This window comes from Neophocaena asiaeorientalis, unplaced genomic scaffold (genome assembly GCF_003031525.2).
Source record: "Neophocaena asiaeorientalis asiaeorientalis breed wild unplaced genomic scaffold, Neophocaena_asiaeorientalis_V1.1 scaffold345, whole genome shotgun sequence".
NCBI classification, from domain to species: domain Eukaryota; kingdom Metazoa; phylum Chordata; class Mammalia; order Artiodactyla; family Phocoenidae; genus Neophocaena; species Neophocaena asiaeorientalis.
In genome coordinates this window covers 127,507-145,512 of record NW_020175181.1, presented here as the reverse complement: position 1 = coordinate 145,512, position 18,006 = coordinate 127,507, and the positions used below count along the sequence as shown (strand labels likewise).

Here is an 18,006-nt window from a genome sequence, read left to right as displayed (position 1 = left end):
TCCCAGCTTGTATCTCTTGAAATATTGCTTTTACTCCACGATTTCTGTCTTTTCTTTCTGCAGTGCCAATTAAATGTTTGTTTGCTTTTCTCACTTTATGTGCCATGTCTCTTAGCCTGTCTTCCAATTTTACCATCTTGTTGTCTTTCTATACTGCATTCCAAGTAATTTATTATAACACATATCCTAGTTTATTCATTCTTCTTATTGTGTCTAATTTGCTGTTAAACCTGATCATAGATTTGGAAAATTGGTTTTATTTTTCAAATTTAATTTACATTTAGTTCTTTACCAAATTTTCAATGTTATTTTTTAAAATAATTTTGTGTTCCTATAAATATCCTCAAGTTTGTCTTATTTATTTATTTTTAAAATTTATTTATTTTTTTGGCTGCATTGGGTCTTTGTTGCTGTGCACAGGCTTTCTCTAGTTGCGGCGAATGGGGGCTACTCTTTCATCGTGGTGCACAGGCTTCTCATTGCGGTGGCTTCTCTTGTTGCAGAGCATGGGCTCTAGGCGAGCAGGCTTCAGTAGTTGTGGCCCATGGACTCTAGAGTGCAGGCTCAGTAGTTGTGGTGCACGAACTTAGTTGCTCTGTGGCATGTGAGATCTTCCCAGACCAGGGCTCAAACCCATGTCCCCTACATTGGCAGGCAGATTCTTAACCACTGTGTCACCAGGGAAGCCCTAGTTTGTCTTTTATTTTTTAAAACATAGTATTTTTATAATTTTTGTCTGATAATTTCAGTCTCCAAAGTTTTTGATCTATTTCTGCTTTGTTTTTTTTCTGCTAATACTTGCTCCTGGATACCGTGTTTGTTTATGTGCTTGGTTATTTTTAGTGTGTGATGCTTTGACTCCTTGAAAAGTTATTTGTGAGATTCTTTGAGGCCTAGGATGAAGGCCTAGGATGAAGATGGCTGTCTTCAGAGACTATATGAACATCATCTTTCAGGCACTTGGGACATTACCATGAAGGATCACTTCAAACTAAATTTGTGGTATGAGGTTGCCTAGAATAGCCAAGCCCCATGCTAAGCACTGTACATATATAACATATTCCCTTTAAGTGGGATGTACTATTCTCCCCATTTTATAGATGAGAAAACTGAGACTCAGAAGTTAAATACTTGCCCAAGTTCATTCAGCTAATAAGCACAGGAGCCTGAATGTAGTCCTGAGACTGAGTCCAGAGCCAGGGCCTTTCACCATCTCCCTGCATTACAATAGAGCCCAAAGGAGGAAAGAACCAAACCAAACCAGGGCTTTTGTTTAAGCTTTAAAATGGGCTCACCAAAACCCATATTAAAACAGATTCCTGCTCTGAAAGTTTTGGTTTAGAAAACTGAAACATCATTATCTCAAAACTACAACTGGCGAAAACAAGTTGGCAAGGAAATCCCTGTGCCTAGTAAAATACCATTTTCACTAGAATTTCATTTTCCTGGCATGGGTCAGAAGTTCCCCAGGAGACTGTCCTGCTTGTGAATGAAAACTCTTGCCTTGGTAACACACCCATGCCAGGCCTGTCTCTGCGAAGCCAAAGGTGGGAACTGGGTGAACTCATTGTGTGAGGAAAGGAATGCCTCTTTCATTATGAGAACAAGTAAAGTCAGTCAACGTTTGTTTCACAAGGGCCTGGAGTCCCTCCTGGAGGATGCCAGCCCAGCCTTCTAGAAATACTCTTTCCAAATAAGAGTAGAAAGCAATCTTGGAGGACTTCTGGTGGCCCATGTCCTTCCAGTTACTGATGAGGGGTCGGGGGGACTTGCTCAAGTCACCTATCTAGTTGGTGGCAGATGGTGGAACTCTGGTGTCAGACTCTCTCTTCTACATCAGATGCCTGAATCCCCATTCCCAGCCCCCGCTTCAGCTCACACACATGCCTCCAAATTCCTGCCCTGAGTAGCGGGCACAGGTATGGGATTTTCTCTGGGGGCTCAGAAGTCCTACTTTCCTGGGATGTCATCTCCTGGGATGTCATCTGCACCTTGTAGATTTTGAGGACTTTATTGTCAATCATCATTTTCATCAAGTTGCATTTTTGCTACTGTCAGTTAACTGTCTGAGCACCCTTCTAAGAACCCAAGTAGGGCTGAGCCTGCCAGGGAGATAATAAACCAAATGTACGGAACCCTCTGGGGAGAGAGAACTGATCTGCATAAAAATCACTGGAGAAGAATTAAGTACCAAAATAGGTGTAAGTAGCTGTAATAAAAGCAACAGGATTCAGAGAACTGAGAGATGAATGTGGGCTGGAGAATTTTCACGTGGGAGGTGAAACTCGATTGAGTGTGCTGGAGGATGAGGGGGCTTAAGATAAAGGCAGAGGAACAGGGAGGGCATGCAAGTGGGGGAAACAACATACCCAAAGGCAAAGTCAGGGCTCAGCGTGATGGGTTTGAGGAGCAGGGAGTGGGCCTGTTGGGCTGAAGGGCATGGCTGGTGTCGGGGGAGGTGATGAGTTAGGTAAAGTGAGGTTCTGAAATCCTTAGATAGGAACAGTAGAGATTATTACGGTGTCTTTTTGCTTAAAGAGACTTCTAAAGTGATTTAATCCAAATCTGTTATTTTTACATTTTAAAAAACTAAACCCTATATATAGAATAGATAAACAAGTTCCTACTATATAGCACAGGGAACTATATTCAACATTCTGTAATAAACCATAATGGGAAAGAATATGAAATAGAAAATATATATGTATAACCGAATCATTTTGCTGTACACCAGAAACTAACATAATATTGTAAATCAACTATACTTCAATTTAAAAAAAAATTTTTTTAAACCCAAAAAAACTAAGCCTTACAGAGGTTAAGTGACCAGTTCAAGGTCATGCAGCAAGTCTAGAATTTGGATTGGCTGTATTGGGAAGGGGAAACTATTAAAGGTTCTTCAGCAGAGGAGTGGCCTAATGGAAGTGGTATTTTGGGCAGGATGAGTCTGCTGGTCAGACATAAAAGGTCATGCACTGAAAGAGGCAACACACTGGTGAGTCAGAGGCCCACCTGGCTCTTAGAAAGAGGCCCAGCAGGGAGTTTGCTGGGCTCTGGGAAGACCCAAGTGTTTTCCTCCTGAGTCAGGCAGTCGTTTCCTCTTGCACTCTTGCATCTCAGGGAGAAGCAGTGGTCCTCAGGCAATGCTCCCTTCTTCAGACTAGAACCTCCCAGTTGTCTCTGGGAGGAGACCTTCCCGATGGGGGAGACATGAAGCCCCCCCACAGTTTCCTGGGATCCCCCTCCTGTTGGAGCTCACTAATCCTTGCTTCTGCCCCCAGCTGGCTTTGAGGGTCCCTGGTCCCTTTAAATTCTGGCCCCTTGGGGCTGAGGCAAAGCTGGAGCACAGTGATGATGGAGGGGTCAGGGCTCTGACCTGCCACTGCGCAGGACCACTTGTTCATCTTTACCATGGGACTCTCTTCTTTGGGTTTTTCCTTCCTGGCTGTGGCCCTGCCTCAAGTGTCCCCATGAGGAGATTAAGGAAAATACAATCTAAAAGGGAAGCAGTCCTTGTCTGAGGTCATATAATGAGCCCAGGGCCAAAGGTCAGGTCAGCTTTGAATGTGCTCTCTCCTGTTAGGACTGCCCTTAGAACCATCTTCCCTCTCCTGGGGCACAAGATGTTTGAGGTTGAGTGTTGGGTGGGCATCAGAGATGGAGATGGGAGGGTGCGTTGGTCTCTGTCCAGGATGGAATTTGTAATAGGTGTCTCCTCGGGGTCATCAGCACAGGGCATGGGTATTTAAAGAGCGGTGGTTTGGGACTTCCCAAATTATCTCTAATTTTTTAATAATCTCATCAGACTTAAGGTTGTGTCTACCCCAAAATTGTAACAGTGTTAATTCGAAATCATTTTTTGGCATCCTGCTGTTAAATCTATTTCGATTGCCTGCTGGGTAAGGTAAGGGCAGCTGAAAATACCTTTCTTGTAGACACGGCAAAGGAACAAATTTCCGTATGTTGGCAACTCAGCTACAGAGCAACACACACAAAACACCTTTGTATAATTGCCCTTTAAAACATTTTTATTTTATATTGGACTATAGTCAATTTATGACGTTGTTAGTTTCAGGCGTACAGCTAAGCGATTCAGTTATACATGTATATATATTTATTCTTTAACAGATTCTTTTCCCGTTTAGGTTATTACAGAATATTGAGCAGAGTTCCCTGTGCTATACAGTAGGTCCTTGTTGGTTATCTATCTTATATGTAGCTGTGTATATATGTTAATCCCAGCCTCCCCATTCCCCACCTTTCCCCTTTGGTAACCGTAAGTTTAACAGACTTCGGTCCCAAGGAAAGCAGGCCAGACTAGGTTAAGGAAAACTGAGCTCCACACACAGCCTTCGATAACTTGCTGAGTGGTCTTTGGCAAGTTTGCTAACCTCTCTGGGTTAAACGAGATGATCTCAAAGTTCAGCCCACCACAGGCATTCTAGAATTCTAAGACAGAGGTCAGTCTAGCTACCCCAGAAAGGTTCTCTGGCCCTTGGGTCGCCCTCACTGACCGTGGCACGTGACTGCCCAAGCACCCTGATAACATCCTGCGCTCCTCAGAGCACTGTTGGTATAGGAGCAGCAGCCGTGCGTGACCTGTGCGGTGCCTGCTGGCAGGTCGACAGCAGCATCCCACAGGCCCTAAGTGTGAATGGGGATAAGATGCTGCACAGGGTGACCGAAGAAGCCCAGAAGACCTGCTTACAGCCCAGGACAGCACAGAAGACAAACCCTGGCTGACTTGGACCCTCCCCTTCCCAGCTTACCCAGATAGCTCACTGGTTAGTGAATGGCAGTGCTGGTGCGAGGCCTGACCCTGCCCTTGCTGGTGTGGTTTGTGTGAGCCGGTGAAAGTTACCTAACCTCTCTAGAGCCTGTCAATCCTGCCTCTACTTACCCTTTAGGGTTGCTGTGAGGACATTATACTTTTTCAAAGAGCCCCCAGATTTAATGTACACTGATGAGTGGCCCTAATTCCAAATGTGTTGGCCTTGACCGTCCTTCCCACTGCCCAGGGCATGTGCCTCCCATTCATCCAGGGAGACAAGTCCTCCCTTGCAAGTGTGTGGCCTCTCCTATTCACACAGCGCTTTCCTGTTCTCACAGGGAAGCCGGTCTCATCCCCATTTTATAGATGGGGAAGTCAAGGTCCAGAGAGATTGATGCTTGATCAGGGTTACAACATGGCCATCTTTCTTCGAGGCAGGGATGGAGGTGGAAAGTTGTGCTCTAGACACAGTATAAGTAAAAAATAATAACAAAAAAGTGAAATCTAATCAAGAGCGCATGAGTTGTTTTAGTTTTGCTTTTGAAATCACACTCCCTACCCCTGGCCAGCTGTTGGGTTGACAAGCTTTGGGTTTCCATGAAGAGTCAGGGCTGTTAACCTCAGAAGCACACAGACATCACTCAAAGGGCTTTGAAAATCTGCTGGGGTCCAGCACACCAAGGCCCCCCACCCCGAGGCCAATCCAATCTGAATCTCAGTGTTGGGGGCTGGGCAGCAGGCAGTGGGTTGAGAACCACAGGTTCAGAGGGGCCTCCCGGAGGAGAACCATGTGTGACTCTGCCTTGCCAAGGCAGAATACTATGATGGCCCTTTGTCGGCTCCAGGACCCCAGTGGTCACAGCTCTGTCCAGCTTGGATGATTGATCTCAGCCAAACCTGCTCTTAAGAGTGTGTGCACACGTTCTGTTTCCTGCCTAGCAGGGTGGAAAAGTACTTGTCTTTTTCCCTTATTGACCATACTGAGGTGGTGGTTTTTCAGGGAGCTCTACGCCCTTCATAGATCCATGAGCTTGAGACTAAAACAACCTTCCAAATGGGAAAATTCCCTTGGGATTCCATGATTGGGGTCCAGTCAGGCCACAAGTGCTTTGACAGTTTCTCCCACAATACCTCGGGGTGCTATGGGAAAGGCAAGAATTTTTCTTCCATTTGCTGGTGGGAAGCAGAATGGGAAGCAGAGTGGGAAGCACTGGGGAGGGCCCAGGAGTCAGTGGGGATAGGACCCAGGGGTCCTAAGTTTCCATCCGGGTCTTCAGGTCTAGACACTTAGATTCCAGGTACAGCCTCTCTGTGACGCCCCAGGGCAGTTATCAGGGATGATTTAGATCATCAGGGTAAACACGAACTCTCTAGTTATATAAGGAAATCCCAGAATATTGAGACTGGAAGTATCTAAAAAATGGTCTGTGCTTAATGATCTCTCTTATACTGATTATAATAATCATAACTACCAGTTACTGAACCTTTAGCACATGTCAGATACCACGCTTCATGTTTACATGTGAATGATCCTTACAGCAACTCCACGAGGCAGGTGTTATCAACCTCACCTTATAGGTGAGGAAGCAGAGGCATGGAGAGATTGACTAGACCAAGGGTGTCCAAGCTCCTAACACCTGCCTGGTGTATGTACCACATGCCCCCCATGGTCCCCAGCCGCTGCCTGGACCAAGTGCCCTGAGCGGCCCCATACTTTTTTTTTTTTTTTTACATCTTTATTGGAGTATAATTGCTTTACCATGGTGTGTTAGTTTCTGCTTTATAACAAAGTGAATCAGCTATACGTATACATATATCCCCACATCTCTTCTTTCTTGTATCTCCCTCCCTCCCATCCTCCCTATCCCACCCCTCTAGGTGGTCACAGGGCACCAAGCAGATCTCCCTGTGCTATGAGGCTGCTTCCCACTAGCTCCATTCTTATTCAGGTAGCTCTAGCTATTCTACCAAGGGACAACCTGTCTCCACTGGTCCAGTCCTGGTTTGGGGGCCACATGGAACAAGGCCATCCCCCTTGGTATCTAGACCTTTCAGACACTGAAGGAAGTTCTCATGCAGCCCCCCTAAGCTTCTATTTTCTGTTCATCCCAAGTGTGCTTAAAAATGATATCTGACTCCCTGTGCTTCAATGTGTCATACCTGTTCTATGATCTTTTCTCCTCCTTTCTTGTCTTCTCTGGATTAAACATTTCTATTGTTTCAGTTCCCCCGCAGTATCCTGCCCAATATTAGCTTGCTGATTATACATTTTTGTTATTTTGGTATTTGATTACAACATGCATCCTTGTTATATTAAAGTCTAATATAAATGAGTATCAATCACTCCCCAGGTAAAGAAAAACCTTACAACAGTGTAACTCCATTTACTCCATTCACATCTGCCCACAGCAATACGTTACATATATTGTAAACTCCACACTATTATTTTTTATTTTTTGTATTGGGGTTGGCAAACATTTTTTCTATAAAGGGCCAAACAGTAAATATTTGGTTTTGTGGATCACGTATGGTCTCTACCACGTATTCTTCTTTGTTTTATAACCCTTTAAAGATATAAATATCATTCCTATCTAGTGAGCCGTACAAACATAGGCTGTGGGCAGATTTAACCTATGAGCTACAGCTTGCTGGCTTCTGTTTTATACAGGCAATATTATTTTGGATTTACCTACATGTTTACTTTCTGTACTTCATTTCTTCTTACGTTACCATGCTTGCATGTGGGGTCATCTTCCTTGTAGCATTTTGAATATGTCATTGCACTGCCTCTGGCCTCCACCGTTTCCGATAAGTTGACTGTTAATTGTAATGTTGCTCTCCTATGCATGAAAAGCTGTTTTTCTTCTGCCGTTTGAGCTTTTTTTTTTTTTTTTTAACCTTGGCTTTAAACTACACCTGAACACATCAATTATTACAGTTGATGTGTCTAGGTAAAATTGTGTTTTTCTTACCTGAAGTGGTTGTTTTGTTTGTTTGCTTTTGTTTTTATCCCTGCTTCTTTGATCTGTGACTCAATATTTTTCACCAAAGGTGGGAAATTTTCAGCCATTATCTCTTCAAATCTTTTTCTGCCTCTTTCTCTCTCTGCTTCTTCTGGGACTCATTAACTGTACGCTTTCTATGCTTGACGGTATCCACAGACCTCTGAGGCTCTAGTTGTTTTTCTTCAATCTCTTTTCCCCTGTATTTTTCAGAAATGTACTTTCTATTGATCTGTCCTTAAGTTTACAGATTCTTTTTTCTCCCATCTCAAGTCTGTTACTGAGCCCATCTAGTAAATCTTTCAGTTATTTTATTTTTCATCTCTGGAATTTTCTTTTTATAGCTTCTATTTGTTGAGTCTTTCACCTTCACATTTTTCTTTAATTCCTTGAACATAGTTTCATTAATTCTTTGAACATATATGTAAAAGCTACTTTGAAGACCTTGCCTGGAAAACCCAACATTTGGGCCATGTTTTCATTGGCTTCTTTTTTTTCTGGAGTATGGGTCTCACTTTTCAACTTCATGGCACATCTAGTAACTTTTCGTTGAAAACTGGACATGTCTGATAACATTTAGCAAGTTTACATTCCATTTCTGAGGGTTGTTGGTTCATTTTTTAGTAACCTGCCTGGAATTAAACTGTGGAATCTGTTTCCCTACACTGGACAGCCACTGATGTCTTTGCTCAGTTTTTTCTTTCTTTTTTTTTTTCTTAACCTGGCATCCTAGGAGTCACCCCTGAGTCTGCATGGTTTAGTGATCAGTGATTTGGACAGAGGTGGTGTCCAAAGACCTTGAATTTGGAAGCCTCTGTTTATCGGTCTGTGTGTAGGGTGGGGAGTGAACACAAAGTTGCAGACAATTTTCAAGTTTTCCTTCACTTTAATTTTACGTGGGGCTCTTTCAGGTCTTCCCAGCACACAGACTCCCAGCCAGCCGGGAATATGTGAGGTGTATCTCTGCCCTTCCCTTTTCCTCCTTCTCATTCCTGGATCGCCCCATTGAATATCCCATTGGTTTACTCCTCACCCCAACTGGGAACAAAACATCAGGCTAACAAAGCTGCAGATATTATCCCTTTATTTCCACATTATTCCACCACTTTTCACTGTCTATTGTCTGTTGGGATTTTTTTCTCTCTCTTGGTTTCTGTTTCTTTGGTATTATCTCCTGGTAATTTTTTTTTCAGTTTTATTTTTTTTTGGCTGTGTTGGGTCTTCATTGCTTTGCGTGGGCTTTCTCTGCTTGCGGCGAGCAGGAGGTACTCTTCGAGGCAGTGCGCGTGCTTCTCAATCCGGTGGCTTCTCTTGTTGAGGAGCACGGGCTCTAGGCGCGCGGGCTTCAGTAGTTGCAGCACGTGGGCTCAGTAGTTGTGGCTCATGGACTCTAGAGCGCAGGCTCAGTAGTTGTGACGCACGGGCTTAGCTGCTCCGTGGCATGTGGGATCTTCCCAGACCAGGGCTCAAACCCGTGTCCCCTGCATTGGCAGGCGGATTCTTAACCACTGCGCCACCAGGGAAATCCCAATTTTTTTTTTTTATTGAAAGCCAGGTATTGTGTATGAAAAATTAAATAACTTTATGTTCCAGATGGTGCTGTCTTCTTCCATAAAGGCTTTACTTTGGGCAAGCAGTTAGGTAGGGGCAGATCACCCTAATCTAATACTGGGAATCGAACTGACTCAAAGCTGGGCTTCAGTCTTTTTGGAGGCTGGTCTATTTCCACTTTATCCATCTTCCAAGGGTCTAGCTCTTTGAAGTCCCAAATAAAAGACTGGGACATTCACCAGGGCACCTCCTCCTTGATGGGCACTGGACTCCAGTGTTTCCCCCCAGCTCCATGGACAGTCTGAAGCTCTGCCCAGCATATTAGCGACTTACCTGCTGATTTCTGTTGCCCATGATTTGGCAAGTGTTTCAAGGGTAAAAACAGCATCAAATGTTGGACTCACTCTCTCTGCTGTCCTTTTCTCTGGCTCTTTACTCCTCAAGTTCTTGCTGCCTTTATGACTCTCAACAGACGGGCACGCATATACTCGCGCACGCACACACACACACACACACACACACAAAATGGGGAAATGCATGATTTAATGTCTGCAGAGGAAGAAAATCAGGCCCAGAAGATTCCATGATGTTTTCAGGGAAAGATGTAGGGATCCATCTCTTCGAAAACAAGCTCTTCTGAGCCCCTTTAAAACCGTTTAGATTTAGAGTCAGCAGATAGGGTCTCTCAACCCAGCCCCACCTCTCTAAAGAAAAATTTTAACTTTCATTGCTATAAAATTATACTAATAATGACATCTGTCTCTCTGGATTATTTTTTCTTTTTTTTTTCTTTTTTAAATGCCCTTGTTGTTTATCCATTCCATATATAATAGCTTACATCTGCTAACCCCAGCCTCCCACTCCATCCCTCCCCAACCCCACCCCCTTGGCAACCACAAGTCTGTTCTCTAATGTCCATGAGTCTGTTTCTGTTTCGTAGATAGGTTCATTTGTGTCATATTCTAGATTCCACATATAAGTGATATCATATGGTATTTGTCTTTCTCTTTCTGACTTACTTCAGTTAGTATGATAATCTCTAGTTGTATCCATGTTGCTGCAAATGACATTATTTCGTTCTTCTTTCTGTAGTTCTTTTAAGTGGTAGTTTAGGTTGTTTATTTGAGATTTTTCTTGTTTTTTGAGGAGGGCCTGTACTGCTATGAACTTCCCTCTAAGAACTGCTTTTGCTGCATCCCATAGATTTTGTAAGATTGTATCTCTGGATTGATAATGAAACAACTTCTTTCATCAAAATTAACAGATTTCAATATACACTTTGTGCAGGCACTGGGCTAGATCTTCTGCTTATATTATTCAATTTTTAAATTTTATAAATTATAGAGTACAAGCATATCCATGATGATAAAAATCTTTTTAAAAAAAACTTTTTTAAGAAAACTGCTATTTTCAACAGAGACCAAAGGCTTTCTTTGAGGAGCAATTTTTAATTTCTCAGGCATGAAGCCTGGAGGACCAGGAGATGTGCTGAGCGGGACATTTCTCAAAGACCAGGGAGAGTCGCTCTAGCACCTGAGTTCCTCTACTTGTGAAGGTGCTGGCAAAGCCCAATGAGGAGCTGTGGCAGCAGCAACCAGCATGGTAATCTAGAGATGGATCCCAGGCTCCCATCGGGGATGCCCAGGGCTAAGGGATATTGCTGATCACCAGAGAGGTTATCTTCCCATTTCACCTTGATGACCTCTTTTCAGTAGTGTCTAGATCAGAGGAGTGGGATGAATTGGGAGATTGGGAATGACAAAATGTACACTATTGATACTATGTATAAAATAGATAACTAATGAGAACCTACTGTGTAGCTCAGGGAACTCTACTCAGTGCTCTGTGGTGACCTAAATGGGAAGGAAATCCAAAAAAAAAGAGGGGATATATGTATACCTATAGCTGATTCACTTTGCTGTACAGTGGAAACTAACACAACATTGTAAAGCAACTGTACTCCAATAAAAATTAATTATAAACAAAAATAGTGTCTAGATCAGACCTTGGTTAACAAACAACGGCCCATGGGCCAAATCCAGCCTTCTGCCGCTTTCTGTATGACCTGTGAGCTAAGAATGATTTTTACATCGATTTTTTTTTTTTCACGTGGACACCTAGTTATTACAGCATCATTCGTTGAAAAGATTGTCTTTTCTCCATTGTGCTGCCTTTGCACTCTTGTCAAAGAGCAGTTGACTCTGTTTGTGTGGGTCTGTGTCTGGACCCTCGCTTTTGTTCCATGGGTCTGTTTGTCTATTCTGCCAGTATCATCCTATAGCTTTATTGTAACTTTTGAATTTGGGCAGTGTCAGTCCTCCGACTTTGTTCTTCCCCTTTGATATTCTGTTAGCTCTTCTGGGTCTTTTGCCTCTCCGTATAAACTTTAAAATCAGTTTGTTGATATCCAAAAAGGTTTTTACATTTTCAAATGGTTGAGAAAAATAAAAAGAAAGGTATTTAATGGTACATGAAAATTATATGAAATTCAAATGTCTCTATAATTTGTCTACATGTTATCTATGGTGGCTTTCACAGTACAACAGCAGGGCTGAGTATTTGTGACAGAGACTGTATAGTCTGCAAAATCTAAAATATTGACTATATTGAAGAAGTTTGCTGAGCCCTGGTCTAAATCTTAGGCTGTGACTTACACTTAGTTTGGTTCTGAGCACGGCCCGTGGGGCCGGACTGCCCGTTTTCAAATCCTTCCATCGCCAGGTGTTCACTGTGTCACCTTTAAAATGTCACTTTCCCTTTCTGGGCCCGTTTCGTAACTGTAAAGTGGGGATGATAGCAGTTCTCTCATCGAGTTGTTGTGAGGAATAAATGAATTATTTCACGTAAGTGCTTAGAACAGGGCCTGGCACCCAGAAGCTGCATGTAAGTGTTGAGTCCCATGTACATTTTTATCCCAGCTTAAAAACAGTGTTACCAAAATGGTCTCAAATCTCTGCCCTGCGAATTCACCTACCCCACTACCCCCAGTGATGATCATCTTAAAACACACCCTGTCGTCTCTTCAAAGACTGGTCATGGCTTCCTGTTGCCTGTGGAGCAGCCTGGCATTCACAGCTCCACAGCCCTGCTGCCGTCTGTCTGGGCAGCCTCATCTGCCCTGCCCTGCACTCCCCTCCAGCTATGAACCCTTTGCTCCAGCCCTTCCAAGTTCTCCCTGTTTGTCCACACCTCAACACCTTCCCATCATGCGGTTCTTTCTGCACAGAAGCATTTCTTCCGGGCACTTCAAAAGGGTCACTGAGATCTGGGGGCAGGATACAAGCAACATTCCTGTTACGAGCTCCGGAGTGGAAATCAGTGCCTGATCTCACCGTGGGCGTGAAATGGAAATATACTCTTGTTCCTCATGAAACTCCAGATAAATTCTTTTCAGGGTCAGAAAGTAAAGCTGCAAAAGAAGGGTGGGGTAAAGAAATCAAGCGCTCTCCCCCAAGCCAGGCCTCCCTTCAGCCTTGTCTGATGCTGTCTGGGGGTTCTTGCATGATATGCCCTTCCAAGGAGTGTGCGCTCTGGGCAGAGAACTGGGTGGGGAGAAGCCAGGTGGAGCAAGGGAGCCAGACCTCTGATTACATATCAGTATCATAAATGTTTCTTGGAGGTGTTGAAGTAAGCATCAAGATTATGTTAACAGTGTGAACAAAAAGCTCGTGATACATTAAAGGGAGCTTGTAGGATACAACGTTGCATCCACGTTGATTACAACTGAATACGAAGTGTGACTGATCGGGAGACTGATGGTGGACAGGAGGGTGTGAGCATATGAAACCACTCTTGGGCTAGAGGGGTAGTGGCACCGTGGGTGGTTGTCTTGGTTCCTTTATTTAAAAATGAATGCTGTTATTGTACACTACACTATCATTTCAGTAGCTAAAAGTTTGATGGTAGGTTTGATGGGAAAACTCATTAGCTTATAAAATGAGTCTCTCATTGTACATATATTATATTTTTAAAAAGGAAAAAAAATTAAAAGTTTTAGAAGACTGGCCCAAAGTAAGCTGGGACAAGGACAGTGCCTTAGCAGCTCTCCACCTGCCTTTTCTTCCTCTTTGCCTCACCGTCAGTAAGCCCACTGGAGACAGCCGCTGTCCAGCTACTGTGTATAGTTATGGCTAAGCTCACATCACCTTCAGACTGTTCCCAGATGTCCTCTGCCTTCCCTCATTTGTCCTGGATCCCCAAACAGCAGCAGCTATTTGTCCAACATTACTCTCCTGGAGAGTTCTGCCCTTCGCTAAGGAACCAATAAAGGCATCTGTGGTAACGTGCCCATGAATGATATAGGGTTATTGCTGACCCCTCCCAGGTAGCACTTTTGCTTTTCATCCTGGGGATTCTGATTAATAGGCTGCATTAATGGAAGCACAGTGTCCCAAACAACGGAGGTGAGAGTGGAGGAATGGAACCTGGACTTTCCTAACACAAGGGACGTTACTGAGCAGGGCACATAGCTTGGGCAGGGAGGAAGGGCACGAGAGCTGCAAATCTGGGCGGGAGTTAATTTCCAGCTAAATAACCTGAACTGTTTTTGCTTTCTTTTAGGAACTACCCAGGCCCGTACCTCCCCTGGAGAGAACACACTGGAAGAGCAGCTATGGCCAGAGGTCAGGGCTTTGTCCTCACGGGAGGGGGAGCGAGTTCCCTTCTAGAGGGTGAATCTAAGTCTTGATGCAAGTTGGCAGGTTCCCTCCCTGAGGGCTTGAGGGAATGGGCTAGATGAGCGGCTTCTCCAGGGACAGCAGGGCTGCCTGGCAGAGCATACCTGTATCCCCTGGAATTTGGGGCTCATCATCCCTGCAGGGTGAGCAGATGGTCCCCAGAAGTGTCTGGAAAGATTGTAGACAGGCTGGTCATCTCTGAGAGCCTTGAAGCAGATGCTGTGAGTTATCTGAAGGCATCCGGGTGAGATCTTCCCAGAACATCTACAAGATAAGAGTTGAGAGTAAATGCTTTATCTCTTACCGAAATTGGTAATTCACGAGAAATTAACTTGTGTCTCCTGGTGACAGAGAGATGTGGTCAAGCAACTCATTTTACTGCACGTTTTTCCCCCATTGGAGTATTTCCCCTTCCACTCTCAATTCTGGGGAGAAAACATATAATCTCCCTTCCCAGAGCCCTGCATGTGGTTCACAGAAGCAGAGGCTGGTCTGGATTTTCACAGGCATCTGAGGAGGCCAAGTGGTCTTGAGGACCGCAGCACTGGTCACCCAGTCCCTCCTGTGCTCTCAGCAGCCCCTCTGGGCTTAGGACACATTCCGCTCCAGTGGGAATGTGAGAGCCTCCCAGTTTCCACTTTATCCAGCTACCAGCAGCACATAGCATAATGCCTCATACCTACTTTTGTGTAAATAATCAAATCTAAAGAAAGCAAGCAGGTAATACAAAACACATCATAGGGTAGAATAGATTTAAACATTTTTTCAGTCTAGATATACTGGGTCTCTTCTTAATGATTTCCTTTTTATTGTAAAATATACATAAAATGTACCATTCTTGAGTATACAGTTCAGTGGCATTAAGTATATTTGCATTGTTGTACACCTGTCACCACTATCCATCTCCAGAACTTTCTCGCTATTCCAAGAATTGTTCTTATTCTTTATCCTCCCTCCCTCTCCACCCCACTGTTCTGGGGTATCCTTAACTGCCATCTGCTAAAATCACTGTCAATAGGCACGTGTCCCGTTTTACTAGGTGAGCTGAGTAAGGGGTTAGAAGCACATGACTGTGGAAAATTGTTGCTTCTGGATTTTGAGCCCAGTACAACAAGTACCCGGTCATTTCTACACCAAGTTTTCAGGACCTGTAATATTTCCATACAAGGCAGTTGATGTTTCCGCTGTTCGGTTTCAGTGGCAGAGCCTGAAGGGTTTCCCATTCTCATGCAACTCAAAGAAGTCAGGATCTGATGCGCCTTCTGACTCAGGTATGTGCCGCTGAGCCAGGAAGGCCCGCGTCTTCTCTCTGGTGTGACCAGCAGAGGCTCCAGCACTACTCCTCTTGCACTTTTTGGCTGTTCAAGCCCTCTCTCTTTCCCATCCTTAGTCCTTCCTCTTTTGGCCCCCTCAGTCATTCCTGTGGAGGGACACAGCCCAACACACCATGAAGAGATAAAACCGGCATGACCCCACAGTGGCTTGCCTGGGTGAGGGCACCCTCTGGGAGCTCACCTCCAGGTGGGTAGAACTGAGTCACAGGAGCTGTGGCTTGGAGCTTGGTCACTCACGTGCCTTCCCCAATCCTGTAATGTAGCCACAGTGGCAGCTCTAGACATTATTCCTATAATGGGCTACATTTATCTAATACCTGGATGCTATGAACGTTGCTCTTGAGCTGGTCCTCTTCTCCAGCCTTATCCTATCACGTGGCTGCATTATAAACTGTGTTTAATGGATTTGTTTATGTTTGCATTGTACTGACTTACCAGGGTTTCCAGTAAAGCATGCTATTCTCACTGTTCTGTCATGTAAGGAATGTGGGTAGAAAAAGAAATTGATGTACTTCTTAGGAAGTGGCTTCTTTGGGAGGCTTACCTTGAATGCCCCCATAACATGACCGAGGCATATATCAGTGGTTTCTAAAGAAACTTAATTCTAAGGATGCTGGGGGCCCAGGTAGGTCACGGAGGCTTCCTGGTGTACCATTTGCACACAGCTTGCATCTGATGTTTATGTGTGTTCACAGGCTTTGCGTCCTTCAAGCTAACATGAACCCTTTTGAACCCAGATGGTTTTCATTGTAATTTGCTGCTCTCTCACTCATGAATGGTAGCCCAGAAGTGCAGAGCCAAGGGGTAGAGGGAAGTAAGAGGCAGAAAGAGGGCCAGGTGAGAGGGAAATGAGGGCTGTGAGTGACCTTCCATGGGACACCTATTTGGAGATACTGAGTCCAGTTAGCAGTGTGGCCTCCAGAGAGGAGTGAGCCTCTCTGGAGCAGGTTTCCAGGGCTCCCAGCAACTGCCTGATCTTCAGCTTCCCGCTCCCATGGCCAACAGGCACAGCCTCAGCAGCTGTCCTTGGGGTGGGGGACATGGGTCTGCTTCTCCCATTTGGCGCCCTTGGCCCGCACCGTGGGGAACATAGATCTGACCTTCTTACGTGCGTTCTTGTCTTTGCAGTCCACTCCCTGAGCCCTTCTGATATTAAACTTGTGGCAGCCATTGGCAATGTGGAAACTGTGAGTTTGGCAAGGAGACGGAGGTGGGAGGTACAGGGTTTGGGACTGGTGACCTTCTGAATGAGCCGCTAGTAACCGGGCAGAACGCTTCGTTTGGGGAGAGAAGGGCATTCTCTGAGTTGGAAAACATCCTAAACTCTAGGGTTCTGAGTTGTTGTTGTTTTGACTTAAATGAAATGAACGCCTCCCTTTACATTAGGATGAAGAAACTTTTGGAGTTTCATGAAAAAATCAAACCTAATGATAAATTAAGTCAAAGGTCACACAGAATTTTAAAAGTAATCTCTTAAACTTTCTCTTTATGAGATGAAGAACAAAAATGTCCTTACCTGCATGGTAAATGTTTAAAAATACACCCTTCTTTGCTAATAGGTTGTAAGTGGTATTGTTCTATATGGTCAGGTAACAGAGAAAGAAAGCAATAAGAAGGGAAGGATGGAAAGAGAGAGGAGAGAGGAGGTGAGCAGAAAGAGAAGAGGGTTGGAGAGCAGAGCGGAATTTCCAGTGTGATTCCCCAGTCAGTCCTGGCTTCCCACAGTCCCACCTGCTCTGGTCTCAGCACTGCTGCCCCCCAAGTCCTAGCAGCCCCCAGCCGAACAGACAACTAATCAGGTGTTCTCAGCTCTGCCCTGGGGCCCGGCTGTACCTCCTGCACCAGAACCAGGATGCCCCTGCCTCTCCCCTCCTGTGCCTTCCTCCTGCCACTACCTACCACATGTCCTTCCCCATGTCCTTCCGTGTCCCTGCTGCACTCTGTACCCCCTGCAGCCTCAGCCCCTGCCCCTGGGCCCAGCCGGCCTCCTCGCTGCAAGCCCCATCCTGCTACCCCACGCACAGCGCCAGCCGTGTGTAAAGGATGGGACTTCACATTAGAAAACTGACCAGGGCCCAGTGAAATCTGCAGCCAGGGCTCCCGCCCTTGTTCTGTTCTACCTGTGATGGTGGTGTTAAAACTGCACGTGACTGTGCGTGTGCGTGTGTGTGTATGAGGGTGAAGGTGGAGGTTTCCCAGTAGGAGGGATGTGAAGGGGGGATTGGAATAATGAGAAAAGAGGTTTCATGTCACGCAGAGCACACTGACTCCGCCGAGCCTGTGTGTCCCCGCATGCTGATCGCTACATCACAGAGCCAGGAATGTGTGACACCAGCTGGAGGACTCGAATTCTCCTTCCTTGGGCAGGAAAATTCACTGCAGGGAAATCTCCACCCCAAGTCAGGTTTCTAAAGTTAAACCAATCAACAGTTTCCACTGTCTGGTCCCAGCTCTGAGAGAGTTCTTTCGCTCATGAATTATTCATCCCCACATCTCCTGCTGTCACCCAGCTCACCCTTTCTCCTCCCGGGAGCCCGAGGCCCAGGGCGCTGGGAGACGGTTTCAGTCCATGACGGTCTCCTAGCCCCAGAATCATTATCATCACACTGACGGGCACCTCAACCTTCAGGGTGAGCCCTGAATGCACAGTTCTTAGGAGGCTACCTTCCTCT

The 18,006-nt window shown here is 45.1% G+C and overlaps 1 protein-coding gene across 1 annotated transcript in view; it reads left to right on the top strand.

Moving 5' to 3' along the window:
- The window catches only part of PLB1 (phospholipase B1), a 134,232-nt gene that overhangs the window by 13,833 nt on the left and 102,393 nt on the right, over positions 1 to 18,006 (top strand). Inside the window, exons 3-5 of the mRNA XM_024764469.1 lie at positions 13,885 to 13,946; positions 15,199 to 15,271; positions 16,463 to 16,521. Coding sequence (XP_024620237.1) covers positions 13,885 to 13,946; positions 15,199 to 15,271; positions 16,463 to 16,521 — 194 coding nt within the window. The remainder of the gene's footprint in view (positions 1 to 13,884; positions 13,947 to 15,198; positions 15,272 to 16,462; positions 16,522 to 18,006) is intronic.